The sequence below is a fragment of the Oncorhynchus clarkii genome, chromosome 6, assembly GCF_045791955.1.
Source record: "Oncorhynchus clarkii lewisi isolate Uvic-CL-2024 chromosome 6, UVic_Ocla_1.0, whole genome shotgun sequence".
Taxonomy (NCBI): Eukaryota; Metazoa; Chordata; class Actinopteri; order Salmoniformes; family Salmonidae; genus Oncorhynchus; species Oncorhynchus clarkii.
Genome location: NC_092152.1, coordinates 38,209,681 through 38,228,491, shown reverse-complemented (window position 1 = coordinate 38,228,491; position 18,811 = coordinate 38,209,681). Strand labels below are relative to the sequence as shown.

At 43.2% G+C, this 18,811-nt stretch overlaps 1 protein-coding gene across 3 annotated transcripts in view; it reads left to right on the top strand.

Moving 5' to 3' along the window:
- LOC139411103 (netrin receptor UNC5D-like) overlaps positions 1 to 18,811 on the top strand; it is a 216,910-nt gene that overhangs the window by 178,221 nt on the left and 19,878 nt on the right. The window contains exons 5-11 of one of the 3 annotated variants that reach the window (XM_071156962.1): positions 630 to 810; positions 2,637 to 2,804; positions 5,646 to 5,810; positions 6,976 to 7,008; positions 8,282 to 8,467; positions 11,114 to 11,335; positions 17,942 to 18,026. In XM_071156962.1, coding sequence (XP_071013063.1) covers positions 630 to 810; positions 2,637 to 2,804; positions 5,646 to 5,810; positions 6,976 to 7,008; positions 8,282 to 8,467; positions 11,114 to 11,335; positions 17,942 to 18,026 — 1,040 coding nt within the window. Of the gene's footprint in view, positions 1 to 629; positions 811 to 2,636; positions 2,805 to 5,645; positions 5,811 to 6,975; positions 7,009 to 8,281; positions 8,468 to 10,951; positions 11,336 to 17,941; positions 18,027 to 18,811 lie in introns of all 3 variants that reach the window. The other 2 variants (XM_071156961.1, XM_071156963.1) reach the window with 2 other exon arrangements.

Here is an 18,811-nt window from a genome sequence, read left to right as displayed (position 1 = left end):
GATACATTGTTTTAATCATGGAACATTAGAGTAAATTCCCAGTCTTTTCCCCCTTATCTTTTAGCTTTAGTACATTAACTGCTTGCCTCTGATGCCAACCTGCTAAAGGGTATCTTTTAATTGCACCTTGGAATCCAATGAATGTGTTTTCCTCGGCTTGTTTAAAGTGAAGGGAATACAGGCTATTCCCAGTTCTACTCTTTCTAGGTCATAAATGTATAGTCTTCAATGACATCAGATTGGTTGTAGTTTTGCCTATCCATGAAAACATTTTGTGTATGGGTGTGTTTGTGTGCGCCCAGTGCAGTGCAATAAGTGTGCACGTTTTTTTGCAGTTTGAAAACACTCCATGCGTTGGTTTTGCACCCTATAAATCCATCATTTCTTCCAGTGTGAATGCAATTTGCAAACGCAGCGATGCAGCTCCATATACCAGGGTAGGAGCAGTAAAGCATCACTAAGTTTGTAATTCATAATTCGTTTTCCTCTCTGTGTCTGTGTTGCTGGTAATGGGTATGGCCCTCCTCTGACTGCCTAATGGCTGTGGTCACGTGATTGGGTGATGTGGTTTGGTTGTATAGGTTGTGTGCTATAATAAGTCTGTAATAACTCTCTCACTCTCTGGGCAGGTGGAGTGGTTGAAGAACGAAGAGCTAGTGAGCTCCCTGACGGATGACAACATTGACACCCGAGCTGACCACAATCTCATCATTAACGAGGCACGACTGTCCGACTCGGGAAACTACACGTGCCTGGCCAGCAACATTGTGGCCAAGAGACGCAGTGCCACAGCCACTGTGGTTGTTTTTGGTAAGGCTCCGGTCGCGGCTTCACCCATTAGCTGACTGCGTTTGTCTAATGTAGACCTCGTTTCCCAGACACAGATAATGGAGAATCTTCATTGAAAATGTTTTGTGTGGCACTAGGCTTAATCTGTGCTAGCGAACCAGCCCAAAGTGTTTAAGGTGCGCGTCAGATCAAGTTGCTGTGTGTTTCATGCCCCCACACAAATGAATGAGACCCATCTTAGTGTTTTTGTTTAAAAAAAAGATGTTCGATTTTTATTTATTTATTTCACCTTTATTTAACCAGGTAGGCAAGTTGAGAACAAGTTCTCATTTACAATTGTGAGCTGGCCAAGATAAAGCAAAGCAGTTTTCGACACATACAACGACACAGAGTTACACATGGAGTAAAACAAACATACAGTCAATAATACAATAGAAATATAAGTCTATATACAATGTGAGCAAATGAGGTGAGATAAGGGAGGTAAAGGCAAAATAAGGTCATGGTGGCGAAGTAAATACAATATAGCAAGTAAAACACTGGAATGGTAGATTTGCAGTGGAAGAATGTGCAAAGTAGAAATATAAATAATGGGGTGAAAGGAGCAAAATAAATACAGTAGGGGAAGAGGTAGTTGTTTGGGCTAAATTGTACAGGTGCCGTAATCTGTGAGCTGCTCTGACAGCTGGTGCTTAAAGCTAGTGAGGGAGATAAGTGTTTCCAGTTTCAGAGATTTTTGTAGTTCATTCCAGTCATTGGCAGCAGATAACTGGAAGGAGAGGCGGCCTAAGGAGGAATTGGTTTTGGGGGTGACCAGAGAGGTATACCTGCTGGAGCGCGTGCTACAGTTGGGTGCTGCTATGATGACCAGCGAGCTGAGATAAGGGGGGACTTTACCAAGCAGAGACTTGTAGATGACCTGGAGCCAGTGGATTTGGCGATGAGTATGAAGCGAAGACCAGCCAACGAGAGCATACAGGTTGCAGTGGTGGGTAGTAAATGGGGCTTTGGTGACAAAACTGATGACGCTGTGATAGACTGCATCCAATGTATTGAGTAGGGTATTGGAGGCTATTTTGTAGATGACATCGCCGAAGTCGAGGATCGGTAGGATGGTCAGTTTTATGACGGTATGTTTGGCAGCATGAGTGAAAGATAAATGTATTATTCAAGGAGTTAATTCACTGCCTCAGTATTTATGAAATGTTATGAAAGGAATGTGCTATTGTTTCTTAATCTCATTTAAAGACATGTTGCTTATGAATTATGCATTCGCCAGACGCCTTGGAGCAATGCGGCGGCTCACAAGCTTTGGTAGCATTTGGTAGAAAACTTTTTGTCTCCACTCATACAAATCACAGACCAAACAAATCAGACCACAAAGTGGTTGACTACTTAGTAAGAGAACCTCTCATTCATTCTGACTTCATCTGCCCGACTGTATTAATGTGCAGTGGCCTATTTGAATGGATTCCTCTTATCAATTTTGTTCTTAGTTTTTTTCTCTTTGATTCAAAGAGCTTTGACAATTGAACTGACAATTAACGGAAGAGTAGTTCACATTTTCCACATTTGATGTACTGTACTCAGTATTTTCAAGCTTATAGTCATGGAACATTGCTAGTCATTAATACCTCTAAACTGTTGTCTATATAGTTAACTCTGTGGGAGATTAGATTAGTTTAAATTAAGTTTCCCTCTCTTCCTCTCGCTCTCTCTCACCCATCTTTCATTCTTTCGCTATCCATCTCTCTCTCCATCCATCTCTCTCTCCATCCATCTCTCACTCTCTCTCTCTCTCTGTCTGTCTGTCTCTCGCTCTCTCACCCCTATCTCTCTCTCTGTAGTGAACGGTGGATGGTCGCTGTGGACAGAGTGGTCTCCTTGTAACGTGCCCTGTGGTCGGGGTGTCCAGAAACGCTCCCGTACCTGTACCAACCCTGCCCCGCTCAACGGAGGAGCTTTCTGCCAGGGCATGTCTGTGCAGAAGATCACCTGTAATGCGCTCTGTCCAAGTAAGCCCTTCTGCCTCATGAAGAACTGTAGAGCTGGTGAATAGACAGCCTCATTCAACCATCATGAGATCACATTCTGTTTCTCTTCTCGCAGAGGTCAGTCGGTTTCACCAGGCAATAATATACTGTTATCTATTGGGCATATCTCAAAGGGCAAAGCAATTTGACTTGCAAGGACATACAGTACATATAGCATGCTCAACTTTGTGACTTTATGAATATAGTAGGCTTGCCATGCAGGCATCTAAGTGCAGAGTAAACGTGAATACAACATCTGGTTATGCAAGACTATGACAACTTTATTATATTGTGTGTGAGTCCTCTAGTCTTTGTAATTAATATATGTTGTATGCTGCTGCATGCCTGCCATGGTGGTCTGAATTAGTTTACTTATATATATATATATATATATATATATATATATATACACACACACACACACACAGAGTTGAAGTCGTAAGTTTACATACACTTAGGTTGGAGTCATTAAAACTCTTTTTTTCAACCACTCTACAAATTTCTTAACAAACTATTGTTTTTGGCAAGTCAGTTAGGATATCTACTGTGTGCATGACGCAAGTCATTTGTCCAACAATTGTTCACAGACAGATTATTTCAACTATAATTCACTGTGTCACAATTCCAGTGGGTCAGAAGTTTACATACACTAAGTTGACTGTGCCTTTAAACAGCTTGTAAAATTCCAGAAAAGGATGTCATAGCTTTATAAGCTTCTGATAGGCTAATTGACATCATTTGAGTCAATTGGAGGTGTACCTGTGGATGTATTTCAACGCCTACCTTCAAACTCAGTGCCTCTTTGCTTGACATCATGGGAAGACCTACAAACAACGGTACACAAGTATAAACACCATGGGACCACGCAGCCGTCATACCGCTCAGGAAGGAGACGTGTTCTGTCTCTTAGAGATGAACGTACTTTGGTGCGAAAAGTGCAAATCAATCCCAGAACAACAGCAAAGGACCTTGTGAAGATAGTGGAGGAAACAGTTACAAAGTATCTATATCCACAGCAAAACGAGTCCTATATCAACATAACCTGAAAGACCGCTCAGCGAGGAAGAAGCCACTGCTCCAAATCCGCCATAAAAAAATCCAGACTACGGTTTGCAACTGCACATGGCGACAAAGATCGTACTTTTTGGAGAAATGTCCGCTAGTCTGATGAAACAAAAATAGAACTGTTTGGCCATTAATGACCATCGTTATGTTTGGAGGAAAAAGGGGGAGGCTTGCAAGCCAAAGAACACCATCCCAACTGTAAAGCACGGTGGGTGGCAGCATCATGTTATGGGGGAGCTTTGCTGCAGGAGGGACTGGTGCCCTTCACAAAATAGATGGCATCATGAGGACAGAAAATTATGTGGATATATTGAAGCAACATCTCAGTCAGGAAGTTATAGGTTGGTCGCAAATGGGTCTCCAAATGGACAATGACCCCAAGCATACTTCCAAAGTTGTGGCAAAATGGCTGAAGGACAACAAAGTCAAGGTATTGGAGTGGACATCACAAAGTCCTGACCTCAATCCTATAGAAAATGTGTGGGCAGAACTGAAAACCGTGTGCGAGCAAGGAGGCCTACAAACCTGACTCAGTTACACCAGCTGTGTCGGGAGGAATGGGCCAAAATGTGTTATTTACTTATTGTGGGAAGCTTGTGGAAGGCTACCCGAAACGTTTGACCCAAGTTAAACAATTTAAAGGCAATGCTACCAAATACTAATTGAGTGTATGTAAACTTCTGACCCACTGGGAATGTGATGAAAGAAATACAAGCTGAAATAAATAATTATACTATTATTCTGACATTTCACATTCTTAAAATAAAGTGGTGATCCTAACTGGCCTAAAACAGGGAATTATTACTCGGATTAAATGTCAGGAATTGTGAAAAACTGAGTTTAAATGTATTTGGCTAAGGTGCATGTAAACGTCCGACTTCAACTGTATATTATAATATTTTGTATTTTTATTTCCTTTATTTTATTTTATACTGAGACCAATGTCTCTTTTACAGATGAGCCCTGAACTACAGAAATGACAGAAATACACATGTCAAAATATAAGTACATAAAGCAAACACATTCATCCATAATAAGGTCCTCAATCAGCTTTCTGAATTGCCCTAGAGGCACCAAAACATCACATTTAAAAACATTTCGAAGATTGTTCCACAAATAAGGTGCAACTCAATAGAGGCCAACGGAATTTCCATCACTGAGACCGGGTGTGATAACTTACACTATATGTCTAAAGGTTAGAAATGATGTTAGGCCAATGTGTTTTCTGTGTCTATTCCTGCACCAGACAATAGTTTGTAGTAGTTCTCAATTCTAATTCATGTAACTGTGAATTTTCACAGACAATTCTGAATTGTTTCCTCGCAGGTCAAGGGGGAGACTGGATCTGTTAGGGAAGAAGCTATATGGAGAGAGCACAATATGTATGCACACAGAGGGGTTATAGAACAAAGAGCTTATAGAACTCATGGAATCCTACAAAATAAATCTTCTTCTTCAGAGCTTGTGCGGAGAGACGGCTTAAGGTCGCCGAAAAAGTGCTTCCGAGAAATCTCTTTTTGGCACCACATGGGTTCCTCCTAGATCAAATGACACAGGCGACCGAGGAACCTGAGTTTTAACGCGCACGGTTAAATCGGGGGATTTCATTTCACATTCTGCAGAAAGAGAGAGAGACAATTGATCCCATTATGTGAGGAGGACCTGAGGGTTAATGTGGACTTAAATGTTCTTTGAGATGGTCCATCGCCTCACCTTCTGTCTGTCTGTGTGTTCCTTGTTCCATTTCCTCCCCCACAGTTGACGGTGGCTGGGAAAAGTGGAGTGCGTGGACGGCGTGCAGTGTGCAGTGTGAAAGACAGCGTAGAAGGGAGTGCAATAACCCACCGCCCAGGCACAGGGGCATTATGTGTGAGGGACCCAGCAATGCCACCGAGAACTGCACTGGAGGAATGTGTACCCAGAGTAAGTCCCTTACTCTTTTCTCTGAAGGATTTCTTTCTTTTCTACATTGCCATCTTAACCTCGACTATCATCTCCATTAAGCCGTATCTCCATTACACCCATCATAACATGACTTCTCATCAACACATCTGAACAGCTGGCCACAGAGGGATTTTCTGGACAAATAAACACACTGGAACGAAGTCCACATTGCTGGAGCACTCGATGCATGATAGCACTATGGTAATCCCTCCTGTGGTGTTCAGGCGAAACGTCCCCCGTGTCACGGGAGAATATACTGTAGCGATCACTGAAGACATGGAGAGTGTATTCCGTTTTGACCACAGTTTGAACGTTTTGACTATGGTTGTCAAAGCAATTTAGTAACTGATGCAGTGTATTACCCGCCCCCGTGATGCTTCATTTCACATTTGCATAATTTAGTTGATAAACTCATGAATGTTGCACAATGAGAGGTTTTGAAATAAATATCGAGTAACACCATGGTCTGATCTACTGCAAACTAGAGTCACGCTTGCGTTGTCAAAATGGGGTCCATGATGTAATATTAAGGGTCACAAACTGTGACAGTAATTACCTGACTAAAGGGAAATCTTACACACATACAGTCCCCGAATTGGATAAAAGAAAGAGGCATCAGCATGTTTTAAAAAGTAGGACTGGTATTTTGGCCTAGTCTGGTAGAAGTATTGGTAAGCTCCAATTTTCCATTGGTAAAAATACAATTTCTGAAAATATTTGAAATGTTTCTCTTTGTTAAGGAGAGAGATAATCATGGTATTTTTCAGACCCATTTGCCAGTCTCTCCCTTGGCCACTTCTATCCATGTGGATATTGAGTCTGGTAATGAAGCCATGCATCATTATCTGGGCAGTCTGTATCTGTATTGGCATATCTCAGTGGTAGGGCCTCTCCACATGATTTGAGTCAGAAAGAAGTGCACTAGTAGGATACCTCACTCACACAGGGCTGGCGTTTAATCACCTCGCTCTGCATGCGTCCCAAATGGCAACTCCCCCCCGCTTTATAGGGCACTACTTTTGTAGGGAAGTAGTCCACTATAAAGGGAATAGGGTGCCATTTGGGACATAACCAGGGCTGGCGTTTAATCCCCTGATCTCTCTCTCTCTCTCTTTTCTGTCTCATTCTGTGTCTGTCTTTGCAGATGGAAAGCTGCTGCATGATGTTAAACCTCAAAGTGAGTCCTTCCTTTCCGCATTTCTTTTATTTTCAACCCCCAACTCTTTAAACAGGCTAGCTGTCTACCTCATTTGTGAAAGTTCAGGAAACCAGAATCAGAATATTTAACAGCTTTTTTTTTAAATTTTATGAGAAACTTTTTTTTTTTAGACATCTACCTATTAGTTAACTTTAATTTCCCTGCATTTTATACAACCATCCCACACATCCAGGTCAGTCAGGTTCTGAACAGAACTATAACCGTAGAATTAGGAATTAGACTAATTAGAGTAATTGAATAGGATCTATTTTACTATAACCAGGTTCTACCATTCTATCAGTCAGCTGTTCACGCTTCACGAGCGTGACATCACAACGTGCTCTTCTTCTCGGATTGAGTCGAGAGATTGATCGGTTGTGACAACTGAACATATGCTATATTGTAAGGGATTAATGCAGTGTAATTATGCAAACAAGCTAATTTGACCAATTTGCAGTGTATCCTCACTTGTATTCCCCTGGTGGGTCTCAGCTCAGACACTCTCTTCCCCTTGCATACCGCCTGACACCTCCTGAAATGATTCAGGTGCTACCTTGACTAGAGCCTCAGCAGTGATTGTAATGAGACTTCATTAGACTGACAGACAGGCTCACTCACTATGCCTGGTTTGCAATGCATTCTGGGTCAAACAATTCAGTGGAGAGTTCTAGAAGGGGGAGACAGACATCTGGTGAGTGATCATACTAACGGGGCTACTCTAAATTAATTTGCTTCGGATCATTTCCTGTCACTGTCAGACATTGACCATTGGGCCATACTATGTAGTTTAATATGTACCATTAGGCTTATTGGATATAGACTAGTGGGTCTGAAGGCAGTTATACCCCTCTCACTCTCACTGTTAACAGCTTTATGAATGTCTTGTGTAACTGCAGTGTAGAGGCGAGATTCTGCATGCTCATCTAGTCCTCTGTGTGCTGCATAATGTAGCATAGGAAGATGAGCCTGTTGGATGAGCAGTTGAACTGTGTCTTGGGATGGACAGTCATCAAAGTGCTCTACACTGCTTTCAAATGAATTCACTTCTCTCCAAAAGCTCCTAGTCAAATACAATACTATTTTAGATGCCTCAGAATGTCACCACAAAATAATCACTACCATCACCATTCTCACATTTTCCTCTTCAGTGTCTCTGTACTGTACCTTAGTTGAACTTTGTGCATGTTATTGTTTACACTTAGCAAACATCCATTGAGACTGTTGTTTCTGTGTTGGTCTGTGTGTGTACCAGGTATGGACGGCTCCAACGACGTGGCTCTCTACTCTGGGCTGGGGTCGGGAGTCATAGTTGTGGCTGTCCTTGTGGTGGCCGTCATGCTGTACAGGAGGAGCCAGAGTAACTACGGCGTTGACGTCATCGACTCATCCGCGCTCACTGGGGGCTTCCAGTCTTTCACCTTCAAGACCACCAGACAAGGTGACCTAGCGCTGCCTTTCACTTTATGGAGACATGCCAGGTGCCCACAAGGCCAAACGGTAGGCAGGATTTTTCAAGGACCCTTTTGACAGGCTGCTTCTGCTGGTGATTGATTGCATGTGTTTGCATTGAGGCGGCACTGTGCAAACCCTGCACATCTGCCTCAAATTTATATTCTCATAAGCGCTGAAAGGATCTGTCCTTCTATTTTGACAGACCAGTTCTTCTGTTATTGCCGAGATAGGTAATCAATCTTTGACAGACACATCCTGTGTCCACCTGGCCGCAGACCACACACATGCATGACTGTCAAGCAACCAATCCCCCTTCCCTGCCGTCAGATAGCCCCAGCCAAATCCACTGATGGATAAATGTGAAAAGCATGGAACACTGAACATCAATTGCATTTTTGTTGTGCACAGCAATAACTTCTGTTCATAACAGTGTCTGGGGCTGTGGCTTGTCCCAGGCATCCTTCCTATTACTGTCAATGACACTTCTGGGTTAGCACAAGCGATAGCCATTGCAGAAGCGGGTGATAAATCCTGGCTGGATGTGACACCACTGTGAAAAGCCCTGCCGGAGCCATGCTGAGCCCACTACATCCACTGCTCCCAAGGCCTGGGTTGACACTCATGCCTAGCCCCTCACCACGCGCAGGGCGGGAAGGGAACGATGGGGGACTGTGGAGCGCTAGATCCGGCAGGCTATCAATCCTATTTAAATAGGCCAGCTTTTCAGGAGCCGCCTGCTGTGCCCTCCAACCGGCCACCATCACTCCATCCCATTCCCCTCTCCATCAGCTTGCTAATGGAGCAGAAGAAATATAGCTCATATTATCCGCTTTCCCATTTCCCGTCTGGATCCTTCTTTTACAGAGGGAAGGAAAGAAACACAAATGAATAGCGAAAATATAATATTTTTCCTGACTGTTCCCCCCAGTCGACCTTATTCAGGTTGATTTTTCATAATCACAATAATATACGGCAATACACAGAGAGAGAAAAACAGCTTTTCTCAAGTGTGTTCTTCATAAGAAATTAGTAGCTTTTCATGCCTTTTTAATTCATTTTAAGTCCCTTAAATGCTTTAGACACACCCCCTCATGTGGCAGGAGCTAAGGCGGAGTGGTAAATGAATCTTTAGGCCTGACCCTGTCTCTATGCATTACTGCTGGCCATGAGCCATTTTCTTTTTTTTTTCTTTTTTTAATCAGAGGTCCAATTCCAAACCTATCCCTCAAGGTATTCAACGTGAGGTCCATTTCATTAACTTCTGTCTTCCCACCTCCTCCTCAATTCCGTTTTGCTCTACCATTTCCACTGCGCTGAGAAGAAGAAAAAAAGTATGCATGCCAGATTGAAAGTTTGGCCAATGGCCACTGGATTTTTTTTCTTTCTGCGTGATCTATATGAATTTTCTCAATAGTCCGCTACTATGTCTACTGCAACTGCAATCACCACTGATCAGTAATATTTCACACTGCTCAGTTCCGTCAAATGCAACATTTCCCATGATATCCTTTAATGTGTTTGATTGAAGTGCAATAGATTTCAAAATGGTTCAATTGTATACTTTCATCCTATTACGCATTTTCCGGCACTAGACTAGACGATGAAGTTACAAGGAGAAGCCCTTGATTGAACAATACCCTCTAGTTAGTCTTTCAGTAGAAACAAACACACCCTGAAAGCATGACACAAATCAAGCCCCCCAGCAATTAACGATTCCCCTAAAAATAAAACATTAGCCTCCTGCCTTATGCCCCTCGCCAGGCAGCAGCTGGGCAGCAATGACTTTGTGACTCCTCCGTTATCTTGGCACAGGGAGTCCTGGGGCCCTAATGTCTGGATGTGCCAGATAGATGCATGCGGTGTTTGGCAGTATGGTCAGGCGTCTAATGGCTGTGGATGAAGACCACCTCCTTGGACGGTTGAGTTGATTATGAGAGCTGAAGGACCCTCATTTACAGGACGGTCACCCAGACCGCCTTAGCACCTTCCCAGCCACACACACAAGCACGCACGCACACACACACACACACACACACACACACACACACACACACACACACACACACACACACACAACCCCAGCGCTGTGCTGTGACCACAGACAGAGAAGGACTGTGTCCTCCAGGAGGATGACTTTGTGTACAGAGAGGAACTGACTCCAACAGATGGATTATGGCAATCAAGCTGTGTATGCTTGGTAATTAAATCTACCTCTGACCAGTGACTATGACTCAGCCCTGACCTGAATAGCTACAGTATATTTTATCCAGGTTATTTACCTATACCGTAACTCTGTGTTAGTCACATACCCTGACATGTTATTCACACTAAAAGCCTGTTTTCCATCAGTTGACAGAGTGTGCTCCCTGCTCAGTGGACTTCACTTCAGCCAATGGCTCCAGCAGAGAGAGCTAGGGTATTTAGATGACGGCATGACTTTGTGGCTGTGTGTTCCACTCCATCTCTCTAGGGAGCCCACTGCTTCTCAACTCCTCTCTGCAGCCAGAACTGACAGTGGGCCGGACTTATAGCAGCCCCATCTGCTTCAAGGACTCCATAGACAATAAAGAGCTCTTTGACCCCCTACCAGACAACAAGGTCAAAGTTCAGAGCTCCTTTATGGTTTCACTAGGTGTGGCCGACCGCGCTGAGTACCACGCTCCCAAAGGCCATCCGCACGAGACCTTCCCCAGGGGGCTGAACCGAGACTACAGCAACAGCACTGTGGAGAGACGGAGCACCAAGAAGGGCCTGCTCACCCCCAACGGGCCCCCCCTCACCCCCACTAAAGATCAGATGAGAACCACGGGCGTGTTTGGGCATCTGGGCGGCCGGTTGGTGGTGCCAAATACTGGTGAGTTCAATGTGTTTAAAGACTGAATTACACTTGAAGCTGTGTTTAAAGCTGAATTAAACAGTTTGTGCTGCCAAATACTGGTAAAGTACAGTACATGGGTTTAATGAAGAGAGATGAGTAGACTGTTCTCTGATGATGGCTACTCTGTGCTAATATCTCATTCTAGCATTTTTTATTCTATTCTAATGGAAAATAAAGTTCTCAGTTTAGCAAAAACATGCACACTCTTGACTAATTACAAGTAGAGGTAGTCTAAGTGAATGTCTTGGTTAGTGAAACCAGGGATACATCTCAAATGGCACCCTATTGTCTATGGGCCCTGGCCAAAGGTAGTGCACTATGAAAACAGTGGGGTGCCATTTGGGACTCAGACCAGGTCCCTTTAATCTCTAGAGTCTAATGCATGTTGCTACAGTACAGTAGGATTCATTAAGGTTGTTTCCCAGGTAGGTTAAGTACAGGAAGCTAGTATAGCTGTTTGTTATTCCTCTACATTCCCACCAGCCCTCCCAGGCAAACGGGGGTCAGGCCTCTTATCATAGACAATGACTACAAGTGGAGGGAGTAGATGAGTTTGCTATGAGGACTGCCACAGTTGTCAGGGGTCAACAGTTCCATGTGAACTGTAGCTTTGACATCTCTCTCCCGGTCCCTAGTGTGTGTAGGGCCCTCGGCTTTGTTGGAGAGGCACTGATGGAGAGGCACAGGAAAATCAGGCTCCTTCAGTCTGATGGTTGTGTGTGAGTGGAGAGAGTCACAGCGGTCAAGTGGACCACTCTCACATCTACAATGTCGTTAACGATGCTGAACAGACGGCCATACATGGCCAACGCTTGGCCTACTGCCAGTCTCTTCTTTCAGGATGAATACATGTCCTACACGCTCAAGCACAAGTGTAAACACACATGAACATGTGTGCGCACACACGCAGACCGACAACGTTCAGTACAAGCTCAGACATCAGTCAGTCCTGTGGGACGTGAACTGATGATGATCAAACTTTGGTGGTGTGAGCATAATCCTCTGGGCTAAGGATGTTGTTCCCTGTCACTCTGGGGATTGAAGAGGTCCTGGAGGGCCCAAGCGCAGCCATCCCCCAGTGAAACATCTGACAAGGTGGCAGGTGAACACTAACTGCTTGATTTGCAAGAGGGGAGATGACAGACAGGGGGATGACAAAACACTTCCATTGCTGTTTTATCGACAGGCAGACATGGAATCTCCTCTGCAGCTGCTATACCCCAGTCTTCGCTAACCCTTTGTAAGGTTTCAGACCGGGTTTTTAGGCATTGTAAGTGGTATTGTTTCCAATATATGAATGGTGCTATGAAGCTGTGTGGTTGTGCTGATGCGCAATATTGAATGTCTAGTCCTGCACTGACGTCTTTCACCAGTGTAGGTCAACACAGTCACAGACATACAGTACCTTGCAAAAGTATTCAAACCCCTTGGATTTCTTCACATTTTATTGTGTTACAAAGTGGGATTAGTTGTATTTTTTTCCCCCATCAATCTACACAAAATAGTCTGTCAAAGTGTAAGAAAAATGTGATATATATATATATTTTTTATTAATAAAAAAATCCAAAATATAGTTGTTACATAAGTATTCAGCCCCCTGAGTCAATACATTTTAGAAACACCTTTGGCATCGATTACAGCTGTGAGTCTTATTGGGTAAGCCTCTAAGAGCTTTGCCCACCTGGATGATACAATATTTGCCCATTATTCTTCAAGCTCTTTCAAGATGTTGGGGATAGATTTGCAGCAGATTTGCAGCAAGTCAAAACTGTAACGTGGCCACTCGGGAACAGTCACTGTCTTCTTGGTAAGCAACTCCAGTGTACAGTGCCTTCGGAAAGTATTCAGACCCCTTGACTGTTTCAACATTTTGTTACGTTACACCATTATTGTAAAATGGATTAATTTGTGTCAATCTAGACACAATACCCCATAATGAAAACAGGTTTTTAGAAATGTTTGCTAATTTATAAAACATTTAAAACCTTAAATATGACATTTACATAAGTATTCAGACCCTTTACTCAGTACTTTGTTGAAGGACCTTTGACAGTGATTACAGCATCAAGTCTTCTTTGGTATGATGTTACAAGCTTGACACACCTGCATTTGGGGAGTTTCTCCCATTTTTCTCTGCAGATCCTCTCAAGCTCTGCCAGGTTGGATGGGGAGCGTTGCTGCACAGCTATTTTCAGGTCTCTCCAGAGAAGTTTCGATCGGGTTTGAGTCCGGGCTCTAGCTGGGCCACTCAAGGACATTCAGAGTTGTCTTGGCTGTGTTCTTAGGGTCGTTGTCCTGTTGGAAGGTGAACCTTTGCCTCAGTCTGACGTTCTGAGTGCTCCGGAGCGGGTTTTCATCAATGATGTCTCTGTACTTTTCTCCGTTCATCTTTGCCTCGATCCTGACTAGTCTCCCAGTCCCTGCTGCTGAAAAACATCCCCCAGCATGATGGTGCCACCACCACGCTTCACTATAGGGATGGGGCCAGGTTTCCTCCAGATGTGACGCTTTCATCAGACCAGATAATCTTGTTTCTCATGGTCTGAGAGTCTTTAGGTGACATTTGGCAAACTCCAAGCGGACTGTCATGTGCCTTTTACTGAGGAGTGGCCTCCGCCTGGCCACTCTACCATAAAGACCTGATTGGTGGAGTTCTGCAGAGATGGTTGTCCTTCTGGAAGTTTCTCCCATCTCCACAGAGGAATTAGAACTCTGTGACCATCGGATTCAGAGTGACCATCAACCTCCCTGACCAATGCCCTTCTCCCTGGATTGCTCTTGGTGGTTCCAAACTTCTTCCATTTAATAATGATTGAGGCCACTGTGTTCTTGGGGATCTTCAATGCTCCAGATATGTGCCTCGACACAATCCTATCTTGGAGCGCTACGGACAATTCCTTCAACCTCATGGCTTGTTTTTTTTCTCTGACATGTACTGCCAACTGTGGGACTTTATATAGACAGGTGTGTGCCTTTCCAAATCATGTCCAATCAATTGAATTTACCACAGGGGACTCCAATCAAGTTGTAGAAACATCTCAAGGATGATCAATGGCAACAGGAAGCACCAGAGCTCAATTTTGAGTCTCATAGCAAAGGGTCTGAATACTTATGTAAATAAGATATTTCTGATATTATTTTGAATACATTTGCAAACATTTCTAAAAACCTGTTTTCTCTTTGTCATTATTGGGTGCCATATAACCCATTTTAGAATAAGGCTGTAACGTATCAAAATGTGGAAAAGGTCCAGGGGTCTGAATCATTTCAGAAGGCACTGTAGATATGGCCTTAGGTTGTTGTCCTGATGAAAGGTGAATTCCTGTCCCAGTCTCTGGTGTAAAGCAGACTGAAGCAGGTGTTCCTCTTATTTTTGCCTGTGCTTAGCTCCATCCCGTTTCTTTTTATCCTGAAAAATGATTTGCTGATGTCAAGCATACCCATAGCATGATGCAGCCACCACCATGCTTGAAAATAAGGAGGCAGTTACTCGGTTAATCGGTGATGTGTTGTTTGGTATTTGCCCTAAACACAAGGCAAAAAGTGTATTCATTTGCTGTGTTCTTTTTTTTTAGTATTCCTATAGTGCCTTTTTCATACAAGATGCATGTTTTGGAATATTTTTATTCTGTATATTTATTTATATTCTTCTTTTCACTCTGTCATTTAGGTCATTATTGTGAGTCACTACAATCATTTTGATCCATCCTCAGTTTTCACAGCCATTGAACCCTTTAAAATCACCAATGGCCTCGAGGTAACATCCCTGAGCAGTTTCATTCCTGTCCTACAGCTCAGTTCAGAAGGACGACTGTGTCTTTGATGTGTCTGGGATGTATTTTGTGATATTCAATTGCGATCCAATTACGATCTTATCTCATCGCTGCAACTTCCCAACGGGCTCGGGAGAGGCGAAGGTCGAGTCATTCATCCTCTGAAATATGACCCGCCAAACCGCACTTCTTAACACCCGCCCGCTTAACCCGGAAGCCAGCTGCACTGTTGTGTCGGAGGAAACACCGTTCAACTGACGACCGAAGCAGCCTGCAGGTGCCCAACCCGCCACAAAGGAGTCGCTAGAGTGCGATGAGCCAACTAAAGTCCCCCGCAGCCAAACCCTCCCCTAACCCGGACGACGGTGGGCAAATTGTGCGCCGCCCTATGGGACTCCCGGGTCACAGATGGTAGTGACACAGCCTGGGATTAAACCTGGATCTGTAGGGACGCCTCAAGCACTGCAGCATAATTATTTACTTGACCATGCTTAAAGAGATATTTAATGCCTGATTTGTTATTGTTACACATCTACCAATCACTGCCCTTCTTTGAGGCATTCTAAAAACTCCCTTGTCTTTGTAGTTGAATCTGTGCTTAAAATTCAGTACTTGACTGAGGGACCTTTCATTCAAAAATCATGTCAACCCCATGTAATTTATGTGATTTGCTTAACTAACGTTTACTTCTAAACTAATTAGGCTTGCCTTAATAAAGGGGGTGAAGACTTATGCGACAACTACAGTATATTTTTGTATATTTTAGTTAATAAGGATGTATAATAAGGAAATAAGGATGTTAATTTTATTTATAGATTCTTGACAAAACATGACCATTAAATCCATTTTAATCCCACTTTGTAACACAATAAAATCTGAAGAACTCCAAGGGGTCAGAATAGTTTAGCAAGGCACATGTAAAGTGTTGTTCCCGTGTTTCATGAGCTGAAATAAAAGAGCCCAGAAATTTTCCATAAGCACGAAAGCTTATTTTTCTCAGAATGTGTGCACAAATTTGCTTATACCCCTGTTATGGCTGCAATCTCCCTATCGGGATAAGTGTCATCAACAACCGCTGAATAGCATAGCACTACATTCAATAAATATTACTACGAATATTTATATTCATGAAATCACAAGTGCAATATAGGAAAACACAGTTTAGCCTTTTGTTAATCCACCTGTCGTGTCAGATTTTGAAATTATGCTTTACAGCGAAAGTAATCCAAGCGTTTGTGTAAGTTTATCGATCGCACGACAAAACAGTAAGTACACTTAGCATCAGGAAGGTCACGAAAATCAGAAAAGCAATCAAATTAATCGTTTACCTTTGATGATCTTCTGATGTTTTCACTCACGAGACTCCCAGTTACACAACAAATGTTCCTTTTGTTCCATAAAGATTATTTCTATATCCAAAATACCTACGTTTGTTTGTCGCGTTATGTTCAGAAATCCACAGGAAAGAGCGGTCATGACAACGCAGACGAAAATTCCAAATAGTTTCCATAATGTCCACAGAAACATGTTTTATAATCAATCCTCAGGTTGTTTTCAAAATATATAATCGATAATATATCAACCGCAAATGTCTTTCACAGTAGGAGAGGGAAAAGCAATGGCTGCCCAAATGCTGTTGCGCGAGCAAAACTCATGTGACCACTTGACGCGATGTTATCGTTCTGGCTCATTTTTTAAAATAAAAGCCTGAAACTATGTCTGAAGACTGTTGACACCTTGAGGTACCGATAGGAAAAGGAATCTGGTTCATATCCCTTTAAATCCAGCAAAGGGAGGCTATGGAACATGGAGTTTTCAAAATAGAAGCCACTTCCTGTTTTGATTTTCCTCAGGGTTTCGCCTGCAATATCAGTTCTATTATACTCACAGACAATATTTTGACAGTTTTGGAAACTTTAGTGTTTTCTATTCAATACTAATAATAATATGCATATATTAGCAACTGAGACTGAGGAGCTGGCCATTTACAATGGGCACCTTTTCATCCAAGCTACTCAATACTGCCCCTGCAGCCATATGAAGATAATCAATCCACCTGACAAGTGTGCCATATCAAGAAGCTGATAAAACAGCATGATCATTACACAAGTGCACCTTGTGCTGTGGACAACAAAAGGCCACTCTAAAATGTGCTGTTTTGTCATACAACACAATCCCACAGATGTCTCAAGTTTTGAGGGAGTGTGTAATTGGCATGCTGACTGCAGGAATTTCCACCAGAGCTGTTGCCAGAGAATTGAATATTAATTTCTCTACCATAAGCCACCTCCAACATTGTTTTAGAGAATTTGGCATCCAACCGGCCTCATAACCGCATACAATGTGTAACCATGGCAGTCCAGGACTTCCACATCCGGCTTCTTCATCTGCGGGATCGTCTGAGACCAGCCACCTGTATAGCTGATGAAACTGAAGAGTATTTCTGTCTGTAATAAAGCCCTTTTGTGGGGGGAAAACAAATTCTGATTGGCAGGGCCTGGCTCCCCAGTGGCTGGTCCTTTCTCTCAAGTGGGTGGCCCTATGCCCTCCCAGGCCCATCCATGGCTGCACTCCTACCCAGTCATGTGAAATCCATAGATTAGGGCCTCATTTCCTTCTTTCAATTGAATGATTTCCTTATATGAACTGTATATGAATAGCGTTTTGTAATTGTTGCATGTTCCGTTTATATTTTTGTTCAGTATAGAAGGAATCCGTGTTATGCTCAACTACAGTATATACAGGCATCTCAAAGATATCTTTAGTGTTTTGTTGTTATCGTTGTTGACTCTGTTGTTGTGTCTTGCAGGAGTCAGCCTGCTGGTTCCCCATGGTGCGATCACTGAGGACACTTCCTGGGAGATGTACATGGTGATAAATCAGGGAGAGTCCAGGTGAGAGCAGATCTCATGACCATCTATCTGTATGTCAGTCGCTCTCTACTTCCTCATCTTTCATCATCAAGCCTTACCATTCTTTATCAGCTGAACAATGCTACTTGTTCACCCTTCCTCACCTGTTTTAGCATCATGAGTTAAAAAACGTTATAAATACGGAGGTCTCTGGCAGATGGACCCAGCGAGCACCACAGATTATCTAGCACTCTCCACACGAATCATTTAGGTGGCAAGATCAGGCTGATCATTTCCACTGTGACCTCGCAGGTGATATTCCAGCTTTGATCTCTCATGTGCAACAAAGAAAGTGCAGCTCATGTGGAGCAATGTGGGTTTATTCCCAATGTAGTCTTGATTCATTTAGTCTAGCTTACTTCAAATAGGTAAAGTGTTGATGTGTGGAGTTTGAGTTGGTGTTGGTCTAACAAAAAAAAAAAGATCTGTTTGTATTTCAAAGCTAGAGCCACCTGTTTTGTACACCCACATTCATATAACAACTTGTGAATTTAAAGACCTACATTCAAAATGTTCTTTGCTGAAGTTCTGGATGCCAGGTGTTTTCTCCTTGGCTCTGCCAAGATGGTGTGGGAATGCGGTCATGGCCGGGCTGTGCAATACATCTCACCCACTTGAGGATGACATGGCTCCTCCGCCCGGCCACTGTACATTCTAGTTAGCCTCAATAACACCCCACAGGGACAGAATGTGGCTGTGCCCCCTTTCCCGTTATAGTGAGACTACTTTTGACCAAGACCCATAAGACTCTGGACAAAAGTAGTCTC